Here is a 27,292-nt window from a genome sequence, read left to right as displayed (position 1 = left end):
TTTGTCCCTCCAGTATAAAGGTGGTAATGTCCTCCCACTAAGCTCTGGGTCACCTCACCTTCCCATGTTTGGCTTCTCAGCTTCTTTATCTCCTGTGCAACCAAGGCCCCATATTAAATTCCCTCTGTGGTAAATACTTGATGCTGTTCCTGCTTTCCCGGTCGGACTCTGACTAAAAAATATATCTGATTTCAGCAATGTAAAAATGCTTGTGTGAACGGACACTTACAGAAGGCAACGTGCGAGAATTTTAAGAGGTAAAATTATGAAGGGTTTCTTCCTCAAAGACTCTTGGAGGAGTGCTGGGTGTCTATTATTATGAACACATAAAACTCACCCCAGGTATGCAAGTTCAGGGAAAGCAGAGACGGGGCTTTATGAGGAAAAAGTCGGAGAGCTGTGACTTCATGACAACAAACCTAAGAAAACCAACCCCTGTACTTTCATTTCTAAAAACACCTTATTTTGGAGAAACCATGGCCATAGCCACAATGACACCAGCAGTTCCCCCTGAAAGCATGGGGTGGTTATCTGGGGCGAGTGACTCACTTGCTGAAGAGGTCACATAGCATATCACGCTGGCTCCTCAGCACCCAGTGGGGGCAGGTTACCAGCCAGCCCCCAGCCCCCAGCCCTGTGCGACACCAGAGGCGGATCCCTCACATCTGCAGGGATCTGTCATAGGAGATGGGCCAGAGACCTCTGGGGGGCAGGAATAGTAAATGAGGATGCTCAAAGAAGAGAAGGGGGCTGGCTGGCAGTGTGGCTTAGTGGTTGAGCAGTTGCTGAGCTTATGCAAGGCCCTGGGGTCCATCCTCAGCACCACCAAAAAAAAAAAAAAAAAAGAGAGAGAGAGAGAGAGAAAGTAAGAGGGCTTTGGTCAGCCAGGTCCACCTAGCATCATGGCAGCCACGTGTGTACTGGGTGCCCTGGGGGAAAGAATTAGCATCTTCTCTGTCCACCATTTTGAGGGGTTTTCCCTCCCATGGGCAAAGTTAAAATCAAAAGGAACATACTCCATGAAACCAGATGGTAACAATATAATAAATTCTAGTGGCTTCCTACATGGGAACTCGAAGGGCCCTGAAGGAAACCACCTCCTCCACTGAGCTGGGTGGCAGGTAACCAAGTGCTCAAGAAGGTGCTTGGCCAGGGACCAAGTGCAGTTTGATGGTCTGTTTCTAAGATTTGAGTCTGACAACACCACAGACCAGGAGGCCGCTGCTGTGAGTTCCCTTCAAACCCAAGCCAAGACAGATTGGGAGCTGGGGAGAAACACCAAGGCGGGGTGCTGGGAAGGATGGAGGAGCCCCGAGGGCTTCCAGGGAAACAGTCTTCTTTCTAAAACCTGAGGGGAAGAGCTCAGCCTCTGAACAGCGCTCACCAGCAGGCGCACGTGGAAAACCAGGGCTCTCCAAGCCAGCACCAGGAAGTGCTCCCCACCCTGCACCTCTCAGCCATTCTCCTTCCCCAGGACGCTGACATCAGGCCCTGACACTCTCACCCCGGGGTGCTAGCCTGCTCTACCTCACAAGACAATGATCTGCTTAGGGGAAATGCTCTTGGCCAGGCTGTCAAGAATAAAAAAAAAGACAGTCCAGATTCAAGTGAAACCCATATATGCAAAAATATAAAATAAAAAAATCCCAGGTTGTAACTCGGATTTTGCCACTAATTCACCACAGGCTCTGGGACAAGTCTCTGCACCCCTCAGGCCCTATTTCCCATCTGTCAATGACAGGGTTAGACTAGGCCACCTGTCAAGTCGCGGTGAACATATGCCATCACCTGTCTTGAGACAGACTCCTCCAGAGCTCCTGAAGAAGATAATGAGCACACCCCTACTTTGAGGTTCAAAGAACTGAAGCAACTATCTTAAGAGTCAGAGCTACTAAGTAGCAAAGTTGAGATGTTCAACAAAATCTGACTCCAGACTCCTTTATCTTTCAAGTACACCAAGAGGCACCACGATTCCAAGTGTGGCCCTCCTTCGGAGTACACCAGTCAGTCATGTGAGATAGGAAGGCCCCACCCTGGGCAAGGGGAACCCCCCTTCCCTCAGCTCTCTGGGGGCCTGTCACCACCTCCTCAGGTGCCACACTTGGCCACTCCTCCCTGGCTCCCATGTGAGGCAGAGAATGCACAAGACAACCCTTCGGGAGAAAGTGACCCTGGGGAACAGAAACCCATGTGGCTTCAGAAGCAACGACAGCAAACCACCACTGACGGCTCTCATACCACTGAGTGCTCCATGCGTCTCTGCCTCCCCGTCCACAGCACCCAGCTGAGGCCACCTGCTGACCACTGAGCTGCTTCCTGGCTGTGGACCCTGGGTCAAATCTCTACCCTCCAGTTCTCCACTTGCTCCCTGAGACTACCACCTACTTCCAAAAACCGTCACGGAGAGGAAAGGGAATCACGTGTAGAAACGTGCTTCATAAACTGTAAAGTGCTGTACACAGGAAAGGTGGTGGTGTTTCCCCTTGTTCCAGGGAACTGAAAAAGAATCCAGTATTTTCCAAGAGATATAAAGGGAACATACACAGTATGTCCTTTTTTTTTTTTTTTCTTTTGAGGCAACAGAGTGTTGTCAAAGAATTCTGTGGAACAGAAGGACTGGCCTCAGGCCCTGCTCCTCCCCTAACTCTAAGGGACCACTCACCCTGTCCCCGCCCAGGGCTGCTGTGAAGACACACAGTGGGAAAGTGCTCCGTGCACCACAGTGCGCTACACGTCAACCCGCTGTGAGGCTGAGGACGATGACAGGATGGCCCAGATAGAAGATCATTGACTTACTTCCTGGCTATTCAAAATTGACCAAGAAGCTCAAGAAATAAATGGAAGGGAAAAAAACAGAAAAGATTGCTCACTGCAAAGCCCCAAGGTAGCAAAGGTGGTCCACAGGGAGGGTAGGCAGTGGGTTCCCAGGGTACTCCTCCTTCTGCCTGCTGGGGTCCCCTAGTGTGCCCTCTTCAGATCTAACAACCCAAACCAGCCACACACACCCTTTAAAAAACCCAATTTGTGGGCTGGGGCTCAGTGGTAAAGCGCCTGCTTGCGTGCGCGAGGCACTGGGTTCAACCACACAAAAATAAATAATGATACTGTGTGCCATCTACAACCCAAATTTGAGTCCAATTTGCAACCGAAAGCTGCTGGGTACACCTCCTGCAGTCTGCAATGCTTACTTTATGTCAAATGCTTTCTTTGGGGTCTCACACGGACTCTCATCCTAGTGCTGAGGGCCCCTCCCTTCTGGGCTCACTGGGCCATCTTTGTCCAAGAAAGGTCACCATGACAAAGATCTGAGGTCAGCCCTACCCAGCCCACATACCCTGGGCGGCAGGAAGCTGCTCCCTTCTTACCCAGAGTGTTTCTCCCTGGGGCTGGTTGGCTCTGAAATCAGCTTCCTAGCAAGCAAGCTCAAAGTGGGGTGAAAAAGCAGCAAAGCCCCGCCGTGTTTCCTCTGCTGCCACTGATCAGCTCTGCTGCTTTTGGGCCCCTACCCTGCTTACACGCCTCCCCTGTCCACGTGTTTTCACACTTGCTGATGCAAATGGGGCCTCCACCAACTCTCGCCCCAGGGTGTCCATGGTGGGCTGCCCCAGCTCTGACTCACCTGCCTCACCTTCCCTAACCAACAGCGGAGCTAACAAAGAACAGCAGCGAGCTCACCCAGTCCATCAAGAACACCCCTTAGCATCAACCAACCCTAAACCCATCCTCCAAGTCATGGGCTCCCAGGAGAGTGGGTCCAAAGTCAGGGGCTCCCAGCACCCACACAGGTGAACAGGGAACAGGGTAAACCAACCCTAGGCCGCAGTTCCACCACCAGGAGCTCCCCTTGCCACCAAGGTGATAATGAGACATAAACTAACAAATGCATGTGCTCTTCTCCTCCAGCCCAAGGTTTCTATTTTTATCCTTCTCCAGGAGCTGGAGTAATCAAGTCTGAGCTGTCCATCAACCGGGCAGGAGAAACTGCAAGAACCTGGTCTACACCCTGGCCTCCAAAGGGGTGGCTGGCATCCCAGCAAGATGATCTCAAAGCACAGAGACCATAAACACAAAATTAAAAGGTAAAGTAAAAAGGGAGGAGATGTTTACTGGAAACTTGAATTCTGTTGCCCAGAAAATATAGGGCTTTTTTTAAACACACACAAACATACACACATATATAAATGCCTCTGCCACCCACCTTAAGAAGTATGTACTTTGCTCTATATATGGCTTTCTTATCTGCCCCTGATTACCCTCAGCTCGTGACCAGGAAACCAGGAATAATTACCCCACAGAGAAATGACAGCCTTCACCACCTTAGGGCCTAGCAAAGCTAGTCCTGCATTTACTGATGATCACTGTCCCAGGGCACACTTGAGTATTCTGATGCACAGAAAACACTGCCACTGCTTCAAGGATGCCAGGGAGTTCCTGCAACCGAGGACATAATAGGTCCGTGGTATCTCTGGGTACAGAGAGAAAAGACTTTCCAACTGAAATCATGCAGGAAATTAAAGTTTGCAGGTGGCAAATATTAAAGCAGAGATCTGGCAAAGATGGCTCCACTCATACCCAGCCAAAGGGGGAAAAAAAGCTAGAGAAACATGTACTCCCGAAAGGAGGAAAGCTTCACAAATACAAGAATGTTAAAGTCTTTGTTGCTAGCAATGAGGTGTCCACCAAGGCTGCTCGCCAGAGACAACTGGCATCGTGTGAGAAGGGCACAGACAGGCACAACTTGCAAATGGGGCCTGTGCGTCTTGCTTTTGCTAGCTCCGGTCCAGGTTCCTTGATACATCTTGTCCCATCCCACTCCCTGTAGTTTCTGAATCCCTAGAACACTCACCGTGTGGCTGCAGCACAAAAGGCCTCATTACTACCATCTGACACTGGTGTACTCAAACCTTCAGGACTCCATGCTTTCTGGGGCGGGAGCTACACTTGCCCTTTCTCCAAGGGCCTTACTCAGCTTCCTAAATGCTGAACTGACAGCTTCCCTCAAAAAAACAAAACAAAAAAAAAAAAATATATATATATATATATATATCTCAACCTAGTCAGATTGAAGTGTCTACACCTGCATTGCCAAGCATGCCTTTTGCAAAGCTTCTCACCAGCCCCTTCTTCTGTGAAACCCCTTGAGGTTCATCAGGCTTGACAAGTTCTCTTCCCTGCAGCTCATTCCACAATTAAGTGTCCACCTCTGCATTCCTCTTATCCAAAGAAGTCCACCCCTCTACCTGGATGAGAGATTATTTTAACCCACTGCCCTTTGCTGGTTTGGCCTCTTGCGTTAACGTGTAATCCCAGCAGCTGTGCCCATCAGATCTCTTAGGCTAGAGGCATGATTCTCTGCAGGAAACCAAGAACAACTAGACATGAACAGGACTGTGTAGATGAAGTGGCAGAACACGGCCGACCAAAGACAGAGGCCCTTTCACCAATGTGTCAGGGAACAACATACACTCCCGCACCCTGCAGACCCTAGGACCCACCAGCATGCTGCCAGGGATCTGACACTAAGGAATGCCAGGGCTGGCTGAGGCCTCTTATTTAAGTTTCATGAAAAAAGTGTGTGGGGGGTGGGGTATAATGGCCTGTTCAATCCTCTCCTGCTCTACCCACTGGCTCTACCCGACTTCTTACTCTTGAGTTTCCTGAGCAGAAATAACCAACTACAGATGGGCCCACTACTTCAAAGATGCTGAGAAACCACTGACCCAGAGATATGAGAGAACTAGAGCTCTAAACCTCAGGGCAACTCCTCACCAATGGCAGCTGCCATTACCAAATCAACCCACATCCAGAACCCAGGACTTGCTGTGTGCATGTGCTTTTTATTTTCCTAGCCAACCACTACCACTTTCCACCTGAAACACATGCCAGTCCCTTCAGACTGAACCATGGCTTTACATAAGCATCCACAGCTGTGGATACACCCCAGAATCACCTGGGAAATTCAAAAGTACTGACTTCCCAGCCCCCACCTATAGAAATTCTGAATTAACTGGCCTGAAATATAGTCTGAGCACCAGAATTTTTATAAGCAGCCAGGGTTGAGAACCTGAGTGACTGTACTGTGATTCTGAAACTATCAGAATGAGTAACAGGGTTGTTTCTTTGAATGCAAGTGCAGGAATTTGAACGCTAGGGTGGAAGAAACTTTAAAATCCTGCTAAGCCAACGCCTTCAGTTTGCAGAAGAGGAAGACAGAGGCTGGGTGGCAGAGTGACTCACTGGGGGTCACAAAGCTGGTGCACCAGGGGCCAGGCCTCTAATTCTCTCTTTCCCATCAAAAGGGGCCCCTCTGGTGACAGATACCAGACAAAAACAACCTGGAAGGACTGGCCATTGCTTGCTTCCGGGTGTGCTCTCGGGGATCACCCTCCAGCTGATCTCTGAATGGCTGTGTCCTCGTTGGCCTTAAAATGCCTGCAGGTAAAGATGGTGCTGCTCGTTCAAGATTCCGTAGCTCACCGGTTAGATCGCAATCCTCAAAGGCTATACCAGCTGGCTGGCTGAGGTTCCTGGAAAAAGCCATTAGCAGAGAGAGGCTAACCCAGTTTTGAAAGGGCACTCTGTTGAGCTGCAGGTCTGAGAGACCAAAGCCAGCAGCAGATTCTGGTTTCTTGTGGATCAGAGAGAGCTGATTATTGGTTTCGAAATCTCTAACCAACCTGTGAACACGTTTTCCTTCCTTCCTGTAATTTTATGGGGGCACAGTGGCAACACAGCTGGTGCCTGGCGGTCCAAGAGACCTGCGCTCGGAGCTAGAAGAGCATTGCCTTTCTTCTGCAGCCCCGCGTCAGTTTTCAGTTGCAGCCTCATTCACCATGAGGACAGAGGGGTGCGTGACCTTCCAAATCAAGAACGCACTTGCAGCCCCTGGACCATGGGGTGACACATTCTCCACCACCACCAAAACGATAGCTGCTCAGTGAAGTCTGATGAATTAAACAATGATTAGCATGCAGTAAGAAACTTCTCGAAGCAGCATGTCCAACAAAAACTTAGAAGAGGTCCCTGGGAAAACGTGTCATGGAGAAAACAGAAAGGCAAGGAGCGAAGGAGGAGAGCTCAGAGGGAGGCCTCCTCTGAACTAATAAAACACAAAACTGTGAGGTTTGTGCTTTTTTTTTTTTTTGTACCAGGGATCCAACTCAGGGATATTTAGTCACTGAGCCACACCCCAGCCCTTTTTTATATTTTTACGTAGAGAAAGGGCCTCACTAAGTTGCTGAGACTGGCTTTGAACTCACCATCTCCTGCCTCAGCCTCCCCAGCTGCTAGGGTTACAGGAAGCGCCACCGCGCCTGGCCAAGGTTCACTCTTCAAGCTGGTCATTCTGCAGATGGAGAGACCAACACTCAGGAAGTTAAGGTGACTTTCCCAAAGTCACAGAGCCTATCTCCACAAGTGAGTGCCAAGGGTCCTCAGTCTCACCAGGAGAACAGGACACTAAGCTCACGGCCCCTGTTGTGTCCGCTTGCTGACTCAGCACTATATTGAACCTGGGGGCTCTGATAAGGATGAAGAAGACCAGAGCAGCGTGGGAGGTAGAATAAGGAGAGATGGTACAAGTTCAATTTCAAGTGTTGCAGGGATATTCAGATCTTGATGTCTGGAGCTGAGGGCCTCTAGCTCTGAAGAACTTCAGACCTGGAAGTCTCCCTGATGATGGTCACAAACAAAACCAGAGAGAGCTCTGACCTGCACTTCCGACTCAGGCCAGCTGGGTAGAACGATGTGCAGCACGTGGTTCCATTTTCTCATCTCCGAAGTGGAAAGCAGATAGCAAAAAGTAAAAACACGGTGGCCAAACGGTGACATTCAAAAAGATCCCTGGATCAAAGCCCTTTTGTGAAGAGTGTTATTTCACCCTCCTAACCACTTCCCACACGAACCCCAGTAAGGCACCATGCAGCCCACAAGACAGAGAGAAATATGACCACACTTCCCTCTCATAAACAGCCCACGGTAAACGTCTGAGACCACTGGTCCACAGCGTGGTTACGCCAAGGGTTGGGGGCTCCTCGCCTGGGTCCTCCAGCGTCCCACATGCAGACACTTCCTCTCAGTGGGAAGCCTGCACCATTAACTTTAGAACCCAGGCTGATCAAATAGGAACCAGCCTCCCACTGGGTCCACTTACTGGGTTTCACACCCAGGCTCACCTGGCCACCGCTCCTGGAACCCTGAGAATTTCCAAGGAAAGGAGCCGTTTGGCTTCCAGACACATGCCCTCTGTGCCGGATGGTGCTAGGGGGGTAGGAGGGCGACCTCACAGGTCTATTAACGTGTACAGGCCCCACCCCACGCATCTGCCAACCCCACCTTCTGGATTTGGTAGTAGGGACTCTTATTTTAAATAATCAAAGCAAAAACGCAACTCTTACACTCGAGCAAGGAAAAACAGGCCAACCTCAAACGAACTTCTTTAGCTTTGAGATGCTCTCTGGGGTCCCAAGTTATCCCATTCAATATCAATAGGAAAATAAACCATGAGGCCTCGCCCAGGCTCTGTTTGCTCAGAATTGGGATGAAAGGGCATTGGCAGTCCTGAAGTTAGCTGTCAGCTCCCTGGGACAAGAAGATGCCAGGGTCCCCATGCCAGCCCGCAGACGGCGCCCTCAGGAAATGGCAGAGCCCTCCTAGGAACGTCAGCACTTTGTTTCTAAGTGGCACTCATGCATCGAATTTTTTATTTTTTCATGGGCCTGCTTTCAGAGAACGCATCCTGCAGATTCAAAGCCAGTGAGAGGCACCAAGGCATTAAACGTGAAATTAACCTGCGTAAGCTTCTGAAGCTAGAATACACAGAAACCTTCAGAAAATTCCCCTGGGGGAAGGAGGCTCTGAGCTCTGCACCCTACCCCCCTCCAGACTCAGGGGGAGGTTTTTTTCATCTTCTTTTTGTCAACAGGAAAATAAAATGGGCAGAGAGGTGGAGACAGAAACCTAAACTGTTTGAAAAGTCCTGGCGTGGGTCACAAGATGTGTGGTCCTCAGACCTCATCAGAGGTCCCCAGAGTCCCCTCTGTGATTCTCACTTCTGCCTGTCTCCCTGAGACGTAATTTAACACCTCTTCCAAAGCTGCCAAAGCCACCAGACTGCTATAATCTACCCATTAGATGCTCCAACACAGTTACATAATCGTCTCTCCACCGCGAATGACTGCAAGCCACATGAGGGCGGGAACTGCGTCTGGCTTTTGGAGACAGCCTCACCAAGCGGAGGCACTGGTATAGGCTAAGGAGTCTGGCTGGGAGAAGAGAACAAATGACAGGTGTTAATTAAAATTACCTAGCACCACACTAGAACCCTAATGGGTTAAAGAAATATCTGGGTCCTTGATTTCAAGAGGCTTTTGACAATCCACTACTTCTGCCATGGACTGCATGTGACAGGATGCTGCCCAATGACATCTCTATCGTTGATCTTTCTTGCTGGATAGAGACCCCCCCAAGGAGAAGCAGCCTCTTTCTGCCCTTGGCTGCAACTGCTTAAAGAGGTTATATCTGCAATAGCCGTGGCCATCTGTGGACCGCAAAGAAACCAGATTGAAAACAAAAAGCCATCGAGCTAGAGATGGCAGAGCAGGAAGAAGGAAGGTTCCCGAGACCCTCCGACACTTGAATCCTCCCTGCCTCGAATTCTTTTTTTTTTTTTTTTTTTTAGTTGCCAATGGATTTTTCACTTTATTTGTTTATTTCTATGTGGTGCTGAGGATGGAACCCCGGGCCTCACACGTGCCAGGCAAGCGCTCTACCATTGAGCCACCACCCCAGTTCCCCTGCCTCTAATTCTTATGGGACAGAACAGCCCCCACATGGAGACCTGTTTGCTCACTGGGTTTCAGAGGACTTTCAGCCCAAAGCATCTTGTTATGGTGAGTCTGGCCCCTGACCCAGAATGTGCCCTGGGAGGGGCCTAGTGACTTACTGTGTAACCCAGGCGGGAGGGGACATGGGCCTCAGCTTCTGGAAAGAGGAGAGCTATGGTAAAAGGACAGGAAATGTGAAAGCAGATTCTAGTCTTGCCCATAGGATGGCCTCGTGGTCCCCTAGAGATGCTGGGGATCCGTTTCCATGGTGGCTCTCCAATAAACAGGGACAAAAGCAATGAGTACCCTGTGGCCAAATTGCCCCCTCAACCACCACCACAGGCGTCCTGTGTTGGGTGGGTCAGGAAAGGGGAAATGAACACTGCTTTATATGAGACCTGGAGAGGCACCCAGGTGAATGACAGGTGGCAGCATCAGCTGAAGGTCTCCAAGCAGATGCCAAGCTCGGTTTGTTTTACTTTCCTCTTTTCTCAGCCTGTCACCATTGCTCTGTTACCTCAGCTGCTCTCCTCTGAGCTCAGCAAACCAGGCCTCACCTGGGGCCACAGCTGGCCACAGCTGGCCTTCAGACCTCCAGGCCCTCTGCAGACTTGCAAAGCATCATGTGGGGCAAGGGAAGGCTGAGGTCCAGACAACTGCAAAAACCAACCCTGAAAGCACCAAGCAGCAGCGAACCAGCGCTGCCTCCACACGCCCTCCACAGAACTCAGCTGGCACAGGGGCTTGTTCAGGCCACGTGCTCACTCCACGAGCCTGGCACAGTCCGTGCATTTACCACAATCACAGAGAAAGACAGGCATGCTTGCTGTTATTTTTAATTCCTTCCTCACCACCTCGAAAAAATTCTTGAGTAAAAAGATTATCCACTAAACTTTCACCACTCCCAACCAAGAGTATATCTGAGGCCTCAGCTCAGATGCAACATAGGAACCAGAGAGGTCAGCCCCCAGAAGTCTCTGCTCCTGGCCATTTAACATCATCCGGGTTACACTGGGCCTAGTGGCATCTCCCAGGTTTCAAAGGGACAGAGCCTGATGAGGGTACAGACATCCCCTATAGGCACCCACTTCCACCCCCACCTCCCTTCAATCCATAACAGCCAAATTCCCCTCCCTCTGGCTGCAATCAATTAAGCTCTGTGCTGACTTCACCATGCCGGATCATCCTTAAAGTCTCATCGTGTTTTAAAATATGATGTTGCCAACTTGCTGCAGGACCTCAGGTCAGTCCCTTCACCTGGAATAGCAGTCACTAATGCACACCATCCCTCCACTGGAGCCATAATCTGGAAACCGGCAGATCTGGCTCTCCCTGTTCCTGCACTCAGGGTCAGGATCACTGGTGCAGAGACAGGGGAGGAGAACCATTCACCCAGGTTTGCCTGCACAGCCCAGGTTTATGCATACCATCGGAACATAATTATTAATGGTGTTGCCCTTTTCGTTCTTAGAAATGTCCTGAGTAGTTTTTTTTTTTTTTAATTATATAGCCACTCTAGATTCTAGGAGAAGGAGGTAAATCCATCTCTGACCCTTCTCCTAGGCCTAAAGCAACTTTTCCGAATCATCTGAACCTTGTTTCTCTTGTTTACAAAATAAGGAGAGAGAGAGGCAAGTTTCATATAAGGATGAGAGTGGTCTTTTTCTCAGTTTGCTGTGGAGACAGAGGGGAGAAAACAGGACTGAGCTCCAGAGATCTGAGTGCAAAATCCCAATCCATCACTGACACCCTCACAGCTTCAGTACACAGGACAGCACACCTTCCCAGAGGACTGCAGAGGTACCCTGCTGTCTGGCGTACTGCCAGCACTCAGTCCAGGCAGAACATCCCAGGATCACCCTCAGAAGGGGCCTAGATGACATGCCGAAGGCCAGAACCACCAACCCTGACATATTCTGACTCAAACTCTTGATCAAGACAAGAGCAACAGCCCAGCTGCGTTTCCAAGGCAAGGTGCTGGAACATGCATGCCCTGGTTCATACCCTATCCAAGCTGTGCACTCTAATTTTCTCTAAGGTCTCTGTGAAATCTGGGCGTTCACTTAGAATCTTAAGTCTATCACTGCCGGCAAGGGTTTTGAGCCACACTAGAGAGCTGGGCTTCACAAAGTATCAGAGGTGACACTGATTAACACTTTGCACCTTGAAAAACACTTTTCATACACAGTTGATCTAAATAATCAATTTCAGCAAGCCTAGGGAGAGAGGTTTTATATTCTCCATTTTACTCAGGAGGAAAGGGAGGCCCCGAGGAGTTGAGGGACTGGGCCACTATCACAAGTGCCGTCAGTGGGGAGCAGGGATGGGAACCCAGGGTGCTCCTCTGCCAAGCGCCAGCTTCATCTCACTTTTAGTAGCAGGCTCCTAGCAATGGTCCCGAGAATGGTCCATGTACTAGAACCTGTGCGTGGATACAAAACTCCATCGTTTAAAAACCCATCAACTTAGATTATCAAAAAAAAAAAAAAAAAAAAGGACTTTAAACAGATAAGATCCATTGTACACCATGTCTACATGGTCAAGATGACCTGTTAGTTCTCAATGACAAGAATAAATGAACAACACTGATCTAAGCAAACTATTTTACTCTCTTATTAGAGAATATAAGGTTTCTAACACACACACCGATACCATTTCATGCGCCTGCTGCAGTGGAGACGGCAACAGGAAAGCCTGGCCTAGGGAGTCACCCAGGAAGAAATGGAGACACTGGGCCTTACCCAGGGAGACCCCAAGAGGGGCCCAGCTCCCCCTCTGGAGTCTTTGCTTAGGGACAGCAGGTACCAGAGGAAGCCCAGCAACATTCCACTTCACTTCCCAAGGAATCCATGACGTGAGTCACTGGAGAACACCTGAACACTCAGCTCCCAGAGCCCTCCTGGCTGAACAACGCGTCTCCTCTCCTGACAGCCAACACACACTGTTTTCAACGTGGTCCAGACAGAGCCTAAAACTGTCCGCATGGTGGTGTAAGGGATTATGACTCTGACCTGGATAACTCGGGCAGAAACCCTGCTGTTACTGGCCATGGGGCCCGGGGGCGGAAACGGAATAGGAACAGGACAGAGGCTTTCGCCACGCCACTCCCCCACTTTAAAAATCTGCTGGAGGCTGACAGAGCAAGGTCCAGAGGCCAAGCCTGGCCGACCAAGGGCTTGGCAACATCCTTCTCCCTTCCTCGCCGGCCACTCCCTCTTCTATGCTCTGGCCACCCTGAACTGCTCTGCTGTCCCCAGACATCAGGCCTTCCCAGCTCCGTCTGGCCTACTCTCTCTACAGCCTCCCACGCTTCTGTCCATCCTTCAAGACCCCACTCTGTATCACCTCCTCTCTGGAATCTTCTGACACCCCCAGGATGGCTGCTCCTCCTCTGGGTTCCCGAATAACACGGTTTGACCTTTACTGAACTGTCTCTGCAGGGGGCTGATCAACTGTGCTGGTTACCGGTGTCTCCTTTACCTCTAGGCATTTCAGAGACAGGGCTTCATTTGTGTCCCCGGAGGCAGAGCCCAAAGTCAGTGCTCCGTAAATGTTTCCTTCACACAAATGCTCAGTCCCTGTTTGGCTCTCTGCTCCACTTTTTGGAGGGGCAACTGCAGTAGGAGGTACCTGCTCCTGGACCTGCATTTCATTCCCTTGGCCTGAGCTCAGGGTGAGGGTGATCAACTCCTGCAGATATTTCCATAATGCTATACATCCCACGGTGCCACCTGGGCCGGGCCTCAGTTATGGCCACACAATGGAATGGATAGTGCTAACAGTAGGTTTGCCACTACCATCGGTGGGCCCCAGAGCGAGGAGCCATGCAGACCTGCATCCCGTGTCACATTTCAAATAGAGAGACTGAGGGAACAAACTGTGAGCTGGAATGTGTCCCAGCATCCTACCTTGACAGGTCCCTTCATGTGACCTAGAAGACCAGGTTTGAACTTGGAATTCTCTGGTCCCTTGGCTTCACAGTGGAATGGGGAGGCCTAGGAAGCAGCAGCCCTGGGTGTCAACCTACCCCACCACCTTCTTCTACCTTGGGGGCCTCACGAACACCAACTGGGTTCCCCAGGACGTAAGTCCAAGATCCAGCTGATCCCTCCACCAGGCCCCTGCACCTCTTGCCCAGCCTACAAGCCCACGGGTGTACCCGCTGTCCATGGCAGACACCATCTGACCTCAGACAGATGGACCTGAGGAAGAGGCCCAGGTAGAACTTAGAAGCAGACACTGGAGCAGCCAACTGAAGGGTCAGGGCCCTGGGTACAGTCTGGACAGAGGAGATACATGTTTGAGATGGGCCTGTCCCTTGGCCCTACACAACTCCTTGCCCCATGGAGAGAAGTCCAGCCAAGAGGAGAGACAAGGCATGGCTTCCTAGGCTCACACAGCTCTAGGGACAGTCAAAGGTCCCACCACTCAGGTCCAAGACGCTGAGGAGACATGTATGTCTACAGCTGACCCTTCTCACCCAACAGCCCAAACCAGGGAGGCAGGACTTCAGGGAGAGCCGGAACTGCCTCCCAACTGGGCCTCTAGAAAACACCAGCAACAATAAACATCACACACTTCCACACACTTACGGGCAGCTATCGGTGACCCGCGCATGAGTCACGGCCTTTCTGCTTCAGGATCTTGCCCATCCCCCGCCCCAGCAGCACTGATTCATCAAGGTCTGTTTTCAGTACTATTATTTTTAGTTGGCCAAACAATTTTAAAAATGGCAGCAGAGAAGGTGAGGGGGGAAGGCAGAAGCACAAAGAATATGAATTATTTGTCTTTCAACAGCCCTAAGTCAACAAGCATGGCCACATACTTTTGGGGTACGTTGGAAGTTCAGTCCCTCACTGCATAAACTGAGGTCCTCCAAATGGTGAGCCCTGAGCACAAGGGGCCGGAGGGGCCCCCTACTGGAGCTGATTGACACCATAAATCCAGTTTCCCCCTTGAAAGGGAAAATGGGCATTTATTGAACACCTACTATGTGCCCTAAGCTACAAATACTAAATACTTGATCTCTTTTATCTCATTCAGGTTGATTTATATGGGGCAGGTGGTTCCAACCCCATTTTACAGAAGGGGAAACCAGACTCAGTAAGTTGATGTTCTGAGGCCACCACATGCCTCGTAGACTCAAAGGGACCAGTCTTTCCGAGTTAGTGTGCACTACTTCCTGTCTTCCTCTCCCCGCCGCTCCCCAGGTAACACGTGAAGAACCTGTATGGAGAGAGGGAAATGGCTACACACCAAATTTAAAGGGGTAACAGAACACAATCAAACCCACCTGCCCGCCCACCCGTGTGGAAAAGTGAAATGCACCTCAAGTCTGCATCCACTGAGGCTGGGGGACTTTACAGCAGACAAGAAAGCAGCAGAAGGAAAAATCCAACGTCGATCATCAGCTCAGCACTCAGCCTCTCGTAACTACTCAAAAAGTCCTTTCTGGATCCGTTACTCCACATTTGGGTTTAGCCCAGAGGTGATTTTTTAAGGAAAAAATGCCTTTTGGCATTTTTGAGCTGTGACAGCGTAAAAACAGACCTTTAAAAAACACACACCCAGAAAGCATTACTATTTTCAAAAGTCTGGTTTTCAAAAAGAAATGATGGTGGCCCCTGCAAACTACTACTCGGCCGGCCGGGCAGCCGGTGACAACGCTCAGCCGTAAAAGCCACGGGGCGATCCCTCTGCAGGTTTCCACGCAAGCCCATATGCAGTGTTTCTTCAACAATATTCGAGCCCTCACCACCCGCAAAGCACTCAAGAGAAACCCTCGCCAGCCCTGAGAGCCACGTGACCCAGAGCGAGCGGCTGGCGGAAGAAACTCACTTTTCATTTCCCAGCTGGGGTTTCAACTTGTAACCTCCACGCTGCCTGACAAAGGCTCCTGCTTACGCAATCCACTGTAGTCTTTCTTTATATAGATGTTTGAAAATAAATAAAGGAAGCTTCCTGGGTAAACGCTACATATGAGCAAACATTTTCCGCAGGTATCCTCTATAATGCCCACCTCTTCCATGTCACCATTTTTAGGCATCTGTGGTCATTAGTTTAAGAAAACTTCCTGCTCTGAGAATAGCCGAAAATAGCCACAAAGGAAGAAAAACTGCTCTTGGCATCTTAAGCCACGCAGCCTCCACGTCTTTATCCTTGGGGTCAGTTATTTTCATATTCCTTTGTAGTTAAATTTCACTGTTAGCCTCCCGGGGTAGGAAGAAGTAGGAAAAACAACCCAAATTAAAGACTGAATTACAGTTTTGTTATTTTCATTTATATAAACGGACACCAGGCAAAGAGGATCTTGAAACACGAATATTTAAGATCTCTGGTTCACTGATTAACTGGTCGCATGCAAACAGAAGTGTCCAGAATGCTTACGTGAAAATCAAGTCAGAACTAGAAGAGCCTTCCAGGAGAGCTCAGCCAGTCTGTCTTCCAGTTGAGAAGATCAGAGGCCCAGAAAAGTTACGTGACTTGCTTCAGTTCACACAAAACAGAGCTAGGTCTAGAACCTACCCAGCTCTTCTGACTACTGCCTCCAAAATAATCCCCCCAAAAACCTTGCTTATTAGTAATTTTTCTTTGATAACATTTATGGGGAGGAAAAAAAACAACACTGCTGAGTAAACTTTAGCAGAGTCCAGAATTAGCCAAACTTCTTAATTAATAGGCTTCTACTGTGTTTTCATTTTAAACTGAGTCTGTCAAAACATCGTGCTGCAGTGTGCCACTGTGCCAGGCTGCTGTGGACAGCAGGGGCCTCTGATCATCAGCAGCAGATAGTGGCACTGTGCTGTGGATTTGTTGCTTCTCAAACTGTTAATTAAGTCAAAACAGAAAATTATATTTTACACACACACACACACACACACACACAGAGTTACCTTTGTCAGGAGTCCATAAACAGCAGAGCTTGGGGGGATTTGGTCTCTTAACACCAAGAAAACATTATTTACAAATTAGCTCAAGCCTGAACACACCCAGCATTATTACAACTCCAAAGAACCCGTGTTCACCAGCCAGTGAACTAGAGGTGATGGAGGGGCAGGGATGGCATCTGCCTCATTCACTGTTTTGTCCCTGTTTCCCAGTGCAGGGGGTCAGTACAGGGCAGGTACACTAAAGGCAAGGGTTTGCAGTAATATATTACTTTTTACTTCAAAGAGGAAACATTTAACCAGTGCATTAAGATACAGCCCCCAGGTCACACTAGCCTTTCCATGCAAGTGACAAGGTAACATTCACAAGAGTGAATTGAACAAGGTCTTTGGATCTTCTTTGTTCTAAAACTTGGAACTGATTAAAATTAAAAACCAAACTTCTGTGGGTTGGGCTTAGCAAGACAGCTTCCATGTATTTCCAGGAACTATTGTGTTTGAAGATGCTATAGGAGGATTTGAACACCTTCTGTTGCTCCTGGCCCAGGAGCTGGTCAGGGGGCAACAGAAGAGCACAGCTCTCCTCAGGGAGGAGCTGTCTGGCCCACACAGCACCAACGACTGTATCTGCAAACGGCTGCTAAGCTCCAGGGAACTCCGGGAACTCCGGCAGACCAGGCCACCTGCACTAGGAGCCTCCTGGGCAGGGCTCCTTCCAGCCAGCCAGCTCTATCAAATATGAGCTAGGAGGAAGGAATGGAGTTGTTTTCTTGTTTTGCTTCTAAGCAGTCAATACAGCAAAGGAGACAAGGGCAAAACTTAATTAGAACTATTCATGAGCTTGGTTAGAAAAGCTGCATTCCAACCTCACAGAACTTAATGCACGGACACGGGGGCTAGCGGGGAGGTAGGGAAGGCAGAGGAAGGTTAACAAGAGAATCCTGTTTATTTCATAAGGGAGCTCTCACAGAATAATAGCTATACAGTACATCATAAGCATTAAAACTGTCTAATAAATTAATGAATAGAAATTCATGATCATTCAGTCCATTAAATCGTGTTAATTTTATTTCCATTATAATAACACAGAAATCACAAATTTACACTATTAAACCAATGTTTATTTTTTAAAAATTCATTTTAATTGGGTTCCTGATGTGATCATTGAAAACCAAATTCTCTAGATTTCACCAACTTCTTGTATTTCTCATCAAAACTCATCAACTTTTTTCTTTGATTAAAAACGATCATTTAAAACTAAATTCTTGCAAAGGATTTTTTAAAAACCTATCGCTAAAAGTTCTTATGTCCATTCAGAAACTCGGGCTTAGAAAGCTTATTTCCATGAAGTGTTAACTAAAGAAATAAAATGCTAGGCCACTTCCAAATTGAAATGCTGAGCCTCCACAACCATCTGCAAGTTGTGAACTTCCTACTGATACTCTATCATATTTGGAGCTCAGCTATCTCAAGGCCCTCTTCCCACCCATTCAGGGAACCTGAATTTCAGGTTTGCAGTAATATATTACTTTTTACTTCAAAGAGGAAACATTTAACAGTGCAGTAAGATACAGCCCCCAGGTCACACTAGCCTTTCCTTGCAAGTGACAAGGTAACATTCACAGTAGCACTCAGTTTAGTAAAAGGCAAAAGTTAAACATATCCCCTTTCTTGTAGGCAGATTCTCCCCATGGACCAAAAAGTTTCCATGATCATCATTCTGGTCCTCTTCTTGGTTTCCCATCACACACGGACTTGCCGCCTCTCTACACCCCCTCCCTCCATAAATAACTGTGTGTCTCCCTACTGTTTGGTACTCCGTGTGTCCCTTGGCTGCCACTCCTGTCCTATGTAGTGGGGCAAGTCTGCCTCCAGCCCTAAACAGGAGGCCCTTGAGCACAGGACCCCTGCTTGGTCATCACAGAAGGGAGCAGATACAAGACTGAACAATTCCATCATGAATGAGCGATACAGACAGAAGCCTAAATATTCACCTCTCTCCAGCTCTCTAGTTTACAAACCACTTCCACAGGCTTTATCTCCTCCTGATTGTACAGGTTCAGACAGGAAGGCATTAGGCGAATCCCTAAATCCACGCAGATAGTAAAACAGATGGCAGTCATCACTTTATTTTCTACCACAGTGACTTCTACAACATTTAAAAGATGCATCCTAGCCCCCTTCTCCCCCAAATCCCTCCATACCAGATCTCACATTTCTTCTGATTGCTGGGAATACAAAAGAAATAGCAATTCACTCAAATGATGTCCTATTCACGTTTCCCTTACTGAAGTATAAAGCTCTCCACAAGAAGGGACCTTCTCAAATGTATCTCCGCCTCCTCCCCTGGGGCCTGTAGTATTGACCCAGACATGACAGAGGTCCAATAAATATCAATCAATCAACCAAATCTAACCCTGTAACATCCGATGGGAGCAAGACACTGTGTGTGACACACTTCAGCCCACACGTTCATCTCCCAGGTGTAAGCAGAAAGGATAAGGACATTCAAGTGGCTCCTAGGTTCAGCCACAGATCAGGATCAGCCCCCTAGTCAGCTTCTCATTGTCCTGCAGGTCCTCCTCTGCCCAGGCCCCACGTGGAGTTGCCCTCACCAAGGTTAGCAAGCCAGAGCAAGAGGAGGATGGACGGCCTGGCCTCCCTGGAGGCTGAAAGTGGGCTTAGGGCCAGCGGTTCACACTGGAGGTGGGAGGATCAAGATGCGGAGAGATCTGAAAGGTACTGAAGAGGGCATCTCAGCAGCCTTGGTAACTGGTCTGTGCTAGAACCCTGAGAAAAGAGTATTGAAGATGAATCTCTTTTCCCCTCTCCCCCGGGCAAAAGGAGTTTGCAAAATCCTAGGAGATAAGAGGAGACTATACTCAAAGATCAGGTGCACAGACAGGGAAGAGATGCTGTGTGTGACACCAGTATTTGGTTCACTTTTCTCTCTTCTGTCTCTGGGCTTAACACTGACACAAGGAAATCAAAATTCCCTTTCAAACAAACAGTGCTCCAACACCTGAGCTATATCCCCAGCCCCTTTTTTTCTTTCTTTCTTTCTTTTTTTTTTTTTCTATTTTGAGACAAGGTCTTGATAAGTTGCCCACACTGGCCTCCAACTTTGCAATCCTCCTGCCTCAGCCTCCTGAGTAGCTGGGATCACAGGCATGCCCCATTGTGCACAGCCACTACAACTTGTCAGTGTGTATCAGAAAAGGAGGTTTAGGTGTGCTCAACTCCTTATGACTGACCTAACATTCTCTCAGTGGCAAGCGCTTCAACCCATTCCTTATGAACTTGGGAAGAGACACCTGCAGTTTCCACCAGGTCCTTGAGCCTGTGCCCAAGTTCTGCCCATCCACCAAGTTCAGTATCCTGACAGCTAGTTTGTGCTATATCTAAGAGCCAAGCTCCTCCACTTTGCTGGCCCATCTTTGTGACAGTCTTTAGCCTATATGCCAGTTAAGTCTGCATCACTGACACTGTCCTGATCACTAAAATGGCTCAAGCCGGGGGAATAGAGAAAACCGATTCAGTCCGAAGTATCCAGCTATAATTGTCAAATGTTGCTGCTGCTACTCACAATTCCATATTAGCCAAAATCTGCCTGTCATAATCTCTTTATACTAAGGGCTCCTTAAACCCCAGAGTCCAGATCTTGCAGAGTGTTCTGAAATACCCTGTGCCCCATCCCACACACAGGGGGATGACTAAGTTAAACATTTTCCTTTGTCTACTTTCCAAAGCCCCAGTTCTCAAAGTCAGCATGAAGACAGCAATGTGACAATACTGCAACCTATGGGGCTTGGCAGACATATAAATATGGCTTGTGGTTTTCTATCCATGACCAAGATGGCAGCAGCTGTTGCCAGGGAGATGAGGTGATCCCAGTGACTTGGGCGAAAAATCCAGGGTTGGGGCCAATGAGGTGGCTCATGCCTGTAATTCTGGCGGCTCAGGAGGCTGAGACAGGAGGACTGTGAGTTCTGCCTCAGCAATGGTGAGGCACTTAGCAATTCAGTGAGACCCTGTCTCTAAATAAAATACAAAACAAGGCTGGGGATGTGGCTCAGTGGTCAAGTGGTCCTGAGTTCAATCCCCAGTACCAAAAAAAAAAAAAAAAAAAAAATCCAGGGATGAAAATTTATTTTGTCTGGATCTACCCAAGTAATAGGGTTTCTCTGAAAAGATTTTATACACACAAACACACATGCGCGCGCGCGCACACACACACACACACACACACTTAGGTCTGAGGGATATGGCTCAGTGGCAGAGCTCTTGTCTATTTTATGCAAGGCCCTGGGTTCCCAGCACTGCAAATTAAAACAACAACAACAAAAAAAAAAAAACTCCTTTAGCATTAGGTCCTCTCCAGGTAGGGAGAAGATGCCCCAGTCCTAAGTCAGGAGAAGGCCAGGGGGCAGGCCGGCTGGAATTCTCAGAATCCTTCCAAGAGTTCACATGCCTCAGGCTATGGGAGAGAGAAAGGCAGGCCACAGCAACCCCCCACCCCCAGCAGGAGGCAAACTTTTACCCAGGCAAGGTGTCTCTCCAAGCTGTCATCAGCGCAGTGGCTAAAGTATCACCTTCCCAGCAGAGACACCACCTACCCCAGGCCTAGGGTGCTTAAGCACTCAGCAGGGAATGCTGCTCAGAATGTCAAAAGTCTAGAGCAGCCTGGGGTCCCAAGGAGCACCTCGGTCAGAATGCCACGTCTGCCAGGCCCAGCCTTCCCACCTCTCTCCTCCAAAGTTCTCTCTACTTTAAAAACAAGATCGTCTTCGCCTGCATTATCTATTTTCTGGAGCTCATTTTTTTTCTTTCGGCCTTTCTTCGAGGACCTCATAAAACCATGTGAAAGCGCTTTGTAAATTGTGAAACACTTTCCACAGCTGTGTGTTTTATAATTGATACCACTTTTTCTCTGTTTTAATGCATGAAGAATTTGTCCTCAATGCACACAGGCAGATTAGGAGTAGGCAGCTTTTACAGACCCCCTTCTCAGATGGAGAGGTATCAACTCACACACTCCCAACCTCCCCAGCCCCACCAAAAGAATAAAGAATTAAGAACCAGACCTGGGACCAAAACCCAGATTTCTCTGACCATCACATCACCTCCTCTGAAGTCAATTCTGGCTCCTGATCACTCGCCCAGGGCGCACTCCCCAGACAGCACACCGCCTTCCCTCCCCCCTTTATTGACTGGATCCACCCAGTTTTTTTAAAAAACTATTTTTTAAGTCAGCATTCCCACCATATGTGGCATTTATTTCCAGGGAAGGCCAGCCCTGGGTTCCCATGGACAGATGTTGCTTTGTGCCTGCCTGAAATGGCTGGCAGCTTTTGCACAGCTGCCCCAAGCAGGTGGCCAAGGATGGAGTCTACCCCTGGCCCAGAAGAGAGAAGGACAATCCCTGCCAAACTCAGGCCTGCGGAGTCCTCTATTCATCCTTCTGCAGCCCGGACCCCCAAGAAACCCACCCCCACCCAACCGCACATTCTCTGTCTCCCCACCTTGGTTCAGAATCAGACTTCAAGGGGACTGAGAGTCAGGAGCAGGAGATCAAGGTACCCCGGCCCCCGATGCCCTGCCAGGCACAGCTAAGCTCAGGAAGGCCCTGAGAGTGGAGAGAAGTCACTGACCCCTTCTATCAGCCATCTGTGAGCTCCAGCTCGATCTAGCTAGCGCGATGGAAGCATAAAGGAGGTCCGGACAGATGGCAAAGCGCTTTAGGAAAGAGGGCTGTACAGGAATGCGAGGGCCCAAGCGAGGCCCGCACTGGGGCATGTTTTGTTATCAGTCGGACGCTAGCCTCTTCTATCGATATGCAATCTCAGACTAAAAAGAAGGCAAAAAGTCAGAAGTGAGGTGGGAAGTGGGGGAGAAGACCCTGTTTTCTGCCACTTGTCTTTCCCACTTGAAAGTCAGAGCTCTGTGCTGTAACTAAAGTGCGTGCATGCACAGGGGGCGGGAGACTGGCACAACCGAGTCTAAAAATACTCGATAAAAATGCTAATCCCGAAGGCAAAGAAAGAACGAAGAAGGAATCTGTCAATCACCAGGCTCCCGCTCCTCACCCACAGCCCCAGCTGTACCGACTGCATTCCTGTAGAGGAAAGAAGTGGGGGGACAGCACTGAAGAAAAGAAAGGGAGAGACACCACCACCTCCACGAGCGCGGGCCGCCGCGGGGCGGGAGGAGGCGGCGGAGGAGGGGCTCGGCCCGCGGAGCCGAACAAAGCGGGCCTCAACTTGGAGCCCGCAGCTCCAGGAATGGGGGACCAATCCCAGAAGCACCCCCTTTTCCGGAGGGGAAAACGAAGGTGAAGTCTGGAAATCAAAGTGCCGCGTGGAAGCCCCAGGCTCCCAATCTTGGCAAATCCAGAGGTTTTGTTTGGGGTCTCGCCGCTCTCTCCCTGGCCGCACTCACCAGCCCCCCACTTATACACATATACACACGCACTCCTTCTCTTTCTAGCCCAGCCGGGCCGGCCCCGCCGCACCAGGGGGCAGGGCCGGCGCTTCCCCCTGGTCCTCCAGGGGCCCCCACCTGGGGATGGTGATGCACTTGGTGTTGACGTTCTGCGTGGTGATGGCCTTCTCCAGTTCATCCAGCTGCCCCGTCTTCTTAAGCTTCTTGACCAAGCTCTTGACCGCCTTCTCGCACCACTTCTCCTCCTGCCCGTTCTGCTCGCCTTTCTTCCAGCCCAGCAGGCGCTTCACGATCGGCGGGGTGAAGGGCAGGATGGACGACATGGTTGGGGAGGGAACGCAGGCGGAGAGGGGCGCCCCCGGCGGGGCTGAGAGCGGCGGGACGCCGGGGGCGCGGAGCCCGGGGCCGGCCGCGCAGCCCAAACTTCGCCTCAACTCTCGGCGAACTTGCCGGTGCGCCGGGCCTGGCCGCGGCGTTGCAGCCTGCGGGTCTCGGCGCGCGGCCCTGCGCCCGAGCGGCTCCCGCGACGAGGAGAAGAGCTGCGCGGGGCGGACGGGCCGGAGGACGGCAGCGGCGCGGGATCGAGAAGGCCCCAATCGCGGGGCGGAGGCGGCGGCCGCGAGGCTCGGAGTGGCAGCAGAAAGTTTGGGTTTCCGCACGGAGTGGCTGTTTGGGTGCCGCCTCCGGGAAGGAAAGTCCAGCCCCCAGCCAAACTTTGCTCGCTTTGATGCGCAGATCCCTCCGCCTCTGCGGCCTCGCCTCCCCGCTGCCCTCCTCCTCCTCCTCCTCCTCCTCCTCCTCCTCCTCCTCCTCCTCCTCCTCCTGCCGGCTCGCTCGCTCGCTCGCTGGGCAGGTCCCGGGCGTGCGCCGCGCTCCCGCTCCCGCTCCCGCCCGCTCCCAGTCTATGTTTCATGCAAATCCGCGTGCAGCCTCCTTTCCAAGCGCTGTCACCGCCCCCTCGCCGCCGGGGCTCCCCGCCTCCTCCCCCGCGCCCCGCCGCCTCCTCCCCCGGGCGCCCTGCCCGCCCCCAGCTCCGGGGAGGACACCCGCCTGCCCCCGCCCTGCGCCCAACACGCCCACGTGGGCGACCCGGCACTGCTGAGGCCCCGGCCCGTAGCCGTGCGGGCGTGGAGAGGAAGTTCTGGGAGTGGGGTGGCGAGAGGGGCCCCTGGCGGGCAGGCAGAGCTCGGGCCTCGCGTCCGCTCTGGGATCCCAGGCTGAAGAAGCTCCGTCGCAGTTGCGGGCCGGAGAGGGTTAGACTCGCGGCTGGCGGCGGTGCCCCCAGAAGACCCGGACCCAAGACGCGGCGCACGCGGAAGGTTGGAGGCCCTGGAAGTCGGGGCGCGCTGATCCTGGTCTGGGGCCTTGGCTGGCGCCAACGACCTGGGGGCTGTTTTTATTTTCTCAGCGATGAGATCACTCCGACTGACAGCCCCGAAGCTGTGTGCGGAGGAGGGAGTTGGAAGGGGGGAAAGTAGACTTTTAAAAGTGGAGTATTGGGTACCCCAGTGACAACCTGAACAATTGCTGGAGCCAGGGGTCTCTTGGGCCCTGTGAGCCAAGCACTTGTTAGAAAATGGGCCTCGGAGACATCCATTAAGTTCAGAAAGAAATGAAGGGGGGGGCGATTTAGAATTTATTTGGGGGAAATTTTAAGGGGTATTAGAAAAACTCGTGATACAGAAAGATCCGAAATTCGATACCAAATAACTAGGAAAGGGAACTTTGTTTCCAAACCAATGAACAAAAAAGTGGGGGGGGCAGAGAATACTACTTGGAAGTTGATGTGTTTTTAAGTTAGCTTTGGTGGGAAGCCGGGAAACCGTGGCACGTTGGAGAGCTGTGGGGCTTTTCTCCCACCAGCAGAATTCAGGGGCCTCTGCCCACAGGCCGCTCTGCGCCTTCCTCCTATGGCCGCCTCCCCTATCGGGCAGCCCGAGGCTAAGGCTTTTGTTTGTTTTTAACAGCAGGAAACCCCCCATGGTGAGAAAGAAGTTATCTCCAAACCCTGGTGCCGGTGGGGAGTTACAAAGCCCTGTGAGGTGTGGCCGGATCCACAAAGTCAGCTCAGAAGCTGCAGGGGACTTGCCCTTTCACAGAGGATGGCCTCCCACTAGCTGTCAGGGGCTGCCGCTTCTCTTTCCTCTCTGAACTCCCTGCTTGCTGGGACCTGAAAGGAGAAATCTTAAGCCTCATCGAAGCTGGTTCCAGCGCTGCTGATCCTATTTGTTGGTGGCAGCTGTAGTCTTGCGTTTTGCTGTCTTATTCACAGCCCTTAGGAAGAGAGACCAGGATAGAAGGCAGTTGACATTTATTAATTGCTGTCTTCATTCCAGATAGCCCAAGTGCTGCCCTCTGAAGTAATCTGCACAGTATTCCCTGACGTAGATGTCCTTATTCTTCACATCTATGAATGAGGCACCTGAGACACAGAGAGATTTCTGGACTTCTGGGGATCCCACATGGCAGAGCTGGGGCTTGAGCTCAGGACTTTGTGAGGCCTTATTCCGAAATTGCCGTTGCACCCAACTGCCTCATAGAGCAAGGCAGAGGTGACTTTGTTAAGAGAGCTCTTTGCAAAACAAAAGTTCTTTATACAGGCACACTATTGTGAGAGCTTAAGAAATGTTTGCTTGTGACATAGGCTACAAATAGCTTTTCTCACAGCCTCCTAGGTCTGCTGCGGGACCCTAATGTTAAAGCCTCACTGAAAGAGAACCAGCAGCTGTGAAGTAGTAGAGCACACCTTGGGCCCCAGGAGTGGTGTGGTGCAGGGAGCCAAGTTCAGGCTAAGGCATCCGTGGAGCATCTCAATGCAGCCCTCCTGCTCAGGTCTGGGAACTCTGAAAGATACCAAGGGACCTAGGGAAGCACCAAAGAGTGGGGTCAGGTGTGCCTGAGTGGGCAGAGGATACAGAGGGACCCTTGCAGTCATCATCTTGAAGAAAATGGTTAATTTTAACCCAAACCTCAAATCCAGCAAGGCCAGCCCTTGAGAGTCAGCCAGAATACAAGTTCGGGCTCCATCATCAACTAATGTGGCTTTGGATCCTGCCTATTTTCCTCCTTCACTTTGCTGAGCATGTGTTCTTTCACCGTAAGAATGGAGCTAATAGGGTTCTTATGGTGCATAGTGGTGAATTCAGAAAGAGCATCATACGCATCCTGCTCCAGTGCAACCCCTCGTCTTACACGAAAGAGAGCCAGTTTGTACTAGGGAGGGAAGCAGCCCAAGAGAGATTCAAGGATTAAATGGGAGTGGAAGGGCCTGGTGTGTACCTCACCTTCTAAACTCACAGCATTGGAAGGGGCCCTTGTTCAACCCCCTCACTTTGCTGAGGGGAGGAAAAAACTAGTCAGCCAACTAGTTAGTGTGACTGAACCATGCATGCTTTCCCACAAATCCTTTCCAAGGCAGCATTGTTGTGACAGGGTCTGCTGGGTGTGCAGAAAAATAAAAAGCTGGACCCACATGGGAATCTGATGGTGCTGTCTCTGGGCTAGTTCTTTCTCCTCCAGTGAGAAAAGTTGAAGAATAAGCCCTCTAGGAAGAGTGAGAAGCTACTTTTTCTCTGTTCCAAGAGACCCTTACATGCCCTCCCCAGTTTTGGTGATAATGGGTAAGTGGCTACTGATGGATGCAACTCTGTTCTGGCGCCTGGTTTCCTGGGGCCCAGCCAGGCCTGCTTTGCAGAGGTTGTCCTTGTCCTTGGAAGGGAAACATTAGCCCAGTTAATTTTTCATCATGGTAAGTGCAAAGTTCAGGAGAGGTGGGATGGGGGTGGAGGCACAGCTCTGTCTCCCTGGGAATAGTCAGCCCTATCAGGAGCCTCCAGACAGACATGCCAAAGCATGTTTGGAGCAGCTCCCGCGTGGAACCCTGGAGAGAAACGAACACCTGACTTCGGTTATGTTTTTTTCCCACTAGCCAAAGGGTGTTTAATCAGCAAGTGGTGAGTCTAGAAAGAACATTGGGATCATTCTGTCTTCATTTTACAGAGACAGAAAGGGCTATCTGAGGAAGGGAGGTGAGCAGGTTGGAACTAGAACTCTCCTGAGCATGTCCTCACCCAGAAGAGGACCTCTACCTACAGCCAGGTCTCTGTAGCTCTTTATAGCACCTTACCCAGTGGGCTCTCC

General features: G+C 50.4%; 1 protein-coding gene across 4 annotated transcripts in view; it reads right to left on the bottom strand.

Annotated features, from left to right (window-relative positions):
- Positions 1 to 23,873, bottom strand: part of Smad3 (SMAD family member 3) — a 142,699-nt gene extending 118,826 nt beyond the window's left edge. For 3 of the 4 annotated variants that reach the window (XR_003302597.2, XR_003302596.2, XM_026408813.2), the window contains exon 1: positions 23,270 to 23,575. Coding sequence is in view for 2 of the 4 variants with exons in the window: in XM_026408813.2 (XP_026264598.1) it covers positions 23,270 to 23,475 (206 nt within the window). In the remaining 2 variants the exon portion in view is untranslated. Of the gene's footprint in view, positions 1 to 23,269 lie in introns of all 4 variants that reach the window. The other variant, XM_026408814.2, reaches the window with a different exon arrangement.
- Between the last annotated feature and the right edge of the window lie 3,419 nt (positions 23,874 to 27,292).

The sequence above is a fragment of the Urocitellus parryii genome, chromosome 6 (genome assembly GCF_045843805.1).
Source record: "Urocitellus parryii isolate mUroPar1 chromosome 6, mUroPar1.hap1, whole genome shotgun sequence".
Taxonomy (NCBI): domain Eukaryota; kingdom Metazoa; phylum Chordata; class Mammalia; order Rodentia; family Sciuridae; genus Urocitellus; species Urocitellus parryii.
This window is presented reverse-complemented; position numbering and strand designations above follow the sequence as displayed.